This window comes from Vombatus ursinus, unplaced genomic scaffold (assembly GCF_900497805.2).
Source record: "Vombatus ursinus unplaced genomic scaffold, bare-nosed wombat genome assembly UNPS02014878.1, whole genome shotgun sequence".
In the NCBI taxonomy this organism is placed as follows: domain Eukaryota; kingdom Metazoa; phylum Chordata; class Mammalia; order Diprotodontia; family Vombatidae; genus Vombatus; species Vombatus ursinus.
Genome location: NW_020954656.1, coordinates 55843 through 61842, shown reverse-complemented (window position 1 = coordinate 61842; position 6000 = coordinate 55843). Strand labels below are relative to the sequence as shown.

General features: G+C 37.3%; 1 protein-coding gene across 1 annotated transcript in view; it reads right to left on the bottom strand.

The window, feature by feature from the left end:
* Positions 1 to 1641: 1641 nt before the first annotated feature.
* LOC114028337 (CD166 antigen) overlaps positions 1642 to 6000 on the bottom strand; it is a gene marked incomplete at its 5' end in the record, with an annotated part of 55653 nt that continues 51294 nt past the window's right edge. The window contains one exon of the mRNA XM_027842589.1: positions 1642 to 1761. Coding sequence (XP_027698390.1) covers positions 1674 to 1761 — 88 coding nt within the window. The remainder of the gene's footprint in view (positions 1762 to 6000) is intronic.

Sequence of the window (6000 nt, the reverse complement as noted above, 5' to 3'; positions counted from 1 at the left end):
AACACCAAGCATTTCATCCCATTTATGTATTGGGTAAAAGTACTTGCCCTTTCCCCAAAATCATACTCTACCTTCCCTAACCAGAAGGAAAATAATTTGAAGTTCAAATCTTATTCTGAAAATATCATACCCAATTTTAAAGAAAATGGATAGTGAAATGAATCGTATAGCAAAGACATGGAAATGTTCCTCTGAGTTGTAAATTTGAGAAACCTGAAAGTCAGAGCTCCAGTTTGAGAAGGGGTAAGAGGCATTCAGGTGCTGAGCACTTTGACATCCCAATCTTCTGATCTTTAAAACAAGCCTATGTGACATCAAATCAGTTGGAGGTATTTGTGGATCTTCTCTCTCATAAGCCTCCCCTTCACTCCTACATCTTTCTTACCCCGTGACCAGATTCCACTTTGCTTTCTTCCACTTCAAACCTTACCTTACAGGTTTAACCGTAATGACCCTTCTATCTACTGTGGTGGACATGGGCCTCACACTCCAAATGATATGCATAGACTAGCAGTGTATATCATTCTCACTAATGCCCCAAATTCTCATATGTTCTAGAGCTTAGAGAGGCCTTTTGTTCAGTCATTTTTCAGGCATGATCCCATTTGAGTTTTTTTGACAAAGGTCCTGGAGTGCTTTGCCATTTCCTTCTCCAGCTTATTTTAAAGATGAGAAAACTGAGGCAAACAGGGTTAGGTGATTTGCCCAGGGTCATATAGGTAGAGTCTGAGACCAGATTTGAACTCAGGAAGATGAGTCTTCCTGACTCCAGGCCTGGGAGTCTATCCACTGCACTACTGAGTTACATTAGCAGAGCCTTAGAGATCATTTATTTAATCCTCTCATTTTCTGGGTGAGGAAACTAAGCGAGGAAGACATAATGTGTCTTGTGCAAGATGACAGGTAGGACAGCTATAAGAAACAAAGATGGGATTCAAACCTCTATCTTCTTGCCCCAAAGTCACTTCTTACTCTACCATATTACATTGCCACCTATGCTATGTCTGTCTGGGCCATGGGAACATGAAAAGTGAGAAAATGTAACTATAACTGCCTAATTATCATCCTCTCTAATACTAGAGAATGAAATACAGAAGTCACATACCTCTACAGATATATAATCGCTCACTGTAGTTATAGATAAAGGCTGAGAGTGAGCTGCTTTCCTTGTGTTGGAAAGTTTTTCAAGGGAAGTTTAGATAAATATTGTATCACTCATAAGCAAAACTTCTGCATTAAAATGCTTAGATTATATTTTTACATGAACCTCTTCCTTTTCTTTCCCCAAAATGAAACCATTAGAACCTTGATAATACTCTCACAATATCGTTAAAACATCATCCCATAGAATGAGGTTTCTTGGGATTCTGAAATCCTATTGGCAATGAGGTCAAAAAGGCAAAAGTTAAAATCTCAGGGGTGATATTGGTTATTCTAAGGACAATGGTTTTTTTTATTCTGTGAATTTCCAATCTTTGGGCTCACTAAAGTGCTGTGTTTTACTCCTAACATCTCTTTCAGGATTTGAAGTCCAGAATTGTGAAATGAGAACCTCAAAGTCTCTTTTCCTTTAATCTCCTAGGATACTTCATACTTACCCACTAAGTCATTACATTTAGACCTTGTGTAAAGTTCACCTACCTGTAACAGCAATTGGGGGAAAAATATTTCTCTTAAGCTTCTGTTTTGTGATTGTTTTCTTCTAATTTTTTGTTTTCCTCCATGTTTCCCAGGTCTTTGTTTACATGTTTTGATGCTGTCCTATAAAAAAAGTAAGATAACCACTATTGTATGTGTCACATGTCCATATACTACCATTAAGGTTCAAACTCATGCATCTCTGAAAACTGAGCGTGATCACCAATACACATTAGACAAAGCACCAGTGTAGTGATGGGGAACCTGCAGCCTCAAGACCACACGTGGCCCTCTAGGTCCTCAAGTGTGGCTTTTTGACTGAATCCAAACTTGACAGAATAATTTGGATTCTGTCAAAGGGCCACACTTGAGGAAATAGAAGGCCACATGTGGCTCAAAGATACAGGTTCCCCACCCTTGCACTAGTGTGAATAGTTTCAGATAAATTGAAGACCAGTTAGTGGAATTAACATTGTGGTGGAGTTGTGTTTATAGGCATAAGATCAACCAAAAATTTAATTATCTTTAATGTATACTTCAAATAATCAGTTCTCTCTTGTCTTTTGGTTGTACAATTTCCACCTTCCCCTATAATTATTTTAGGGAAGTACTAACTCCTTTATAGATAGAGTTTTCATCTCAGCAGATACTACCCTGAACACTAAGAGTGGAACAAGGCACCTCTTTGGGGTCTCCTCTCCTGACTAACCTGACCAAAGCCTTGTGCACCCAATTTCAATTTCTATTTCAACAAAGAAGAATTAGGTGATGGTATACAGGAGTGGACCCTAAAGGCCCTAGGGCTCTAGCAGTGGCATGGGTAGGAGATACTTTGTGGATGGATATCACATCACAATCTTTGCTTCTGTCTTGTTATTTAGAAAACCTGGAAATACAGCAGCAGCAAAAGAAATTGGATGTTAAATATTGTTGACATTTGTCACTCTTTAAGCAGTTCTCCTCAAATCCCTACATGGAAACTTCAATTTCTAGATTCTTCAGGTAAACCTAGAAGAGGGCAAATATTTTACCTTTCTCCTAGATCCCTGGCACAATGGTGCAACAATAGAGCTCTCTGGTCTTCCAGTGTTTTTCTTTTTTTAATATATTTAAAGCATTCAGTAATCCACGTAAAACATTAGGTGCTCCTTGGTTGAGAAGCTCAAGGAAATGCAAGCTTAATTTTTTTTTAAAAACTCATTGTGCCTATAAGAACTTATATACATGCAAAAGATTTCTGGAACTCTTATGGCTAGAATCACAACTTTTCTGGGAAAAGGGAAGGAGCCAAGTATAGTATACATACAGGAGAGATAAAGACTTATGACTCATTCAAATTAGGACACTTAATGCAAGTAGTTTAGGATGAATTCATGAAATAAATGTTTAGCTTAGTTTGAACTATAGCCTGTAAAATCCATTCATTTAGTGTGTGAGGAACTCTAGACCAGTTCGGTAGAGTCCCTTAATGTCATGAGATCTTTTCAAGGTCAGAAATTCCAAGATGCAAATGGAAAAATGCAGTGAATGAACTCAACAAAGTAAATTCCTTATGTTAAATTACTTTATCACATGAATATTTTCTTTCTGGCACTGTAATTAAATGAGATAACATGTATAGCATTTTATAAACCTTGAAGAGCTCTATAAATGTTTATTATTATTGTTAACTGCAATATAAAGGTACAGGGCACACCTGCATAAATGATCCAATAAAGTATATTAGAAACATTTTTGCAGAGCATAAGAGCAAAAAGTTCTAGTACCAGCTCTATAACAAACTAGCTATTATGACCATTGAGTAACTTAGTTTCCTTATCTGTAAAATGAAGGCTTTGGACAGGATAACCACGGAAGTCCTTTCCTGTGGTAAAATTAAATAGATCTAGAAATCTTTGTCTCTAGTCCTCCTGTGTCCATTTTAAATTTAGCAGTACAGATTTTATGCAAATAGTGCTCAGCCTTTCCAAATAACAGTCTGAAGGGGATGTTGTCTCAGATAATCAAAATCTAGCATATGATTACTGATTTTATCTACTAAATTCATTTTTAAAATGTGATGCATCAAAATTATCAGTGGTTCTTGCAACAAATGATCCATATTTCATCTAATCCAGGGACACATAAATTTCTTTTGGCATTTACTCATAATATTGGTCTTCATCAAACTTCTCTGTTCTTTTATTAAGGTCCTGTGTTCTCAAAGGCTATGCCAATACAAGCTTAACCTCAGGAAGATGCTTTCAAATTGGAAAAGCTTTGACTACAGGGCCAGTGATGCTTTGTGGATCTGTCATCCACCTACCAAAAGGACCAATCTCACTGAGTATTGGAGAGGTTAATCACCAGAAGGCCTGGTGGTAATGGTTTTCTCCCCACAGCAACTTATGAAATTATTAAGGACCAGATGGGCTTTCATGTGCTTCCTAAGTGAGAAAATACCATCACTGATAAAATATCAGATCATATGAAGTATTGGAGTTAAAGGCAAGTAAGTTTATCATCTTATCTTGCATAAAGAAAATGGAGAAAGAAAAACCGAGGACACAGTTAAGTTCTTCCCATAAGTGCCCAGAATACTGTTCTTGCTTCTTGAGTAAGGAGCTTGAACAACACATTTTGCTGATGGTGATTACAGCATATCAATATCATAGCCAAGCACAGAATCAACTACTTTCAAGTCTATATTTTCTATCACCTTACACTGAAGTGTCAGATACATGTGTGGATACTATGTAGGTGATGCAGGAGTCATAGAAAACTATTTGAATCAACCCATTGGGGGAAATTAAGGGAAATGTGTCCAAGACTTCAGAGCCAAGTATTTGCTTTGCTAACTTCACTAAGGGCCAGTGTTATGGGATAGCAATCTTGAGTGAAATGTGACTTTGAACTTGTGACAACAGTCTCAGTATCTGCTGGGGACATCTCTAGTACTCTTTTTTTTCTGTCTTTTCTCAGTCATGGAGGTAAAGAAAATGACAACAATAATCTAAGAGATAAAAGTACTGAATGTGAAACCAAGCCCAAGAATAATTAACAGAATAAGTTGTTTTGACAATGAACTAAATAGCTTGGGAGTGTAGAAGGCTCTTAATGATTTTTTTTTTTTTGGTTAGGGCAATTGGGGTTAAGTGACTTGCCCAGAGTCACATAGCTAGTGAGTGTTATATGTCTGAGGCCGGATTTGAACTCAGGTCCTCTTGACTCCAGGGCTGGTGCTCTATCCACTGTGTCACCTAGCTGCCCCTTTAATGATCTTTAAAAAAAAAACTTTATCTTTTCCATTAAATAAGATGAAAATATGAATATGAACATGCAATAAGGTTACACTGAATCCAGTAAAGGATTGAATGTGTTGGTGAAAGTTTGTTGGTAAAACAATTACATGTCCCTAAAATTGGGAAGATTGAGATTCTGATGTTATAAGAAATTCAAGGGAAATGAGGAAAGAGCAAAGGAGAGAGGATGAAATACTGTGAGCTTGCTTGTGAAGTTAGTTTTCTTGGGGTTGATGAGCTTTGGAAAGAAGTAGGAAAGAGATACCCCTGTATGTCAACATTTGTATGAGAGTGCTTCTGACAGAAAGCATCATTTAAGTCTTCCCACTCGACAACTCTAAGCAAAACATATGGCTTGGTTAAGAATGGTTGGTTGTGATTTTACCTGTCTGATCACCTGTGGTTGAGGTAGGGAGGTAATGAATGAATTCCTGTTGTTGTTAGTTTGTATTCAAATTCATTTTCAGCTTCTGATGAGTATTGTGAATTTTATCTACTGTGAGTCATTGAGTAAGAAGATAATAAAAAAAGTCCTAAGAAATTGTTCATGGTTGTGCTAGTCTCCTGAATGCTAGAACTTTGTGATTCTATCCAAAGGAAAGAACCAAACATGCCTTCAGAGTCTACTCCTAGAATCTTAGAGCTGAAAGAGGACTTTAAACTAGTGAAGCAGGCTTTCTGTAGCTGCTAGGTGGATAGCAGTGTTGTTACTTTATAGTCATCAAATCATTTGCCTTTGTTTATATAAAGTTGAGGGACAGAGATACATTTTCTTGAATCAGAGAGATGCAGAAATGAAGAAGGAAACTAACAGTGGACACAAAAGTTTGGAAGTGAAAACAAGTGAATTGCTTAAGCTCTGGTCAAAGGATCCTTAGGTCACTGAGTAAGTTTGGAATTTGGTTTTCTCTATATCCCAACTGGCTGCCTGGACCTATTTGTGAATAGGCAGGTCAGGGTGAGGTTGCATACCTGCCTACAGCCATGTTTACTATTCAGCACCATATTTAAAATGCTTATGTGTGCATGTGCATGCATGTGTATTGGGTGGATATAACAAATGGAAAATGAATAGAAGACG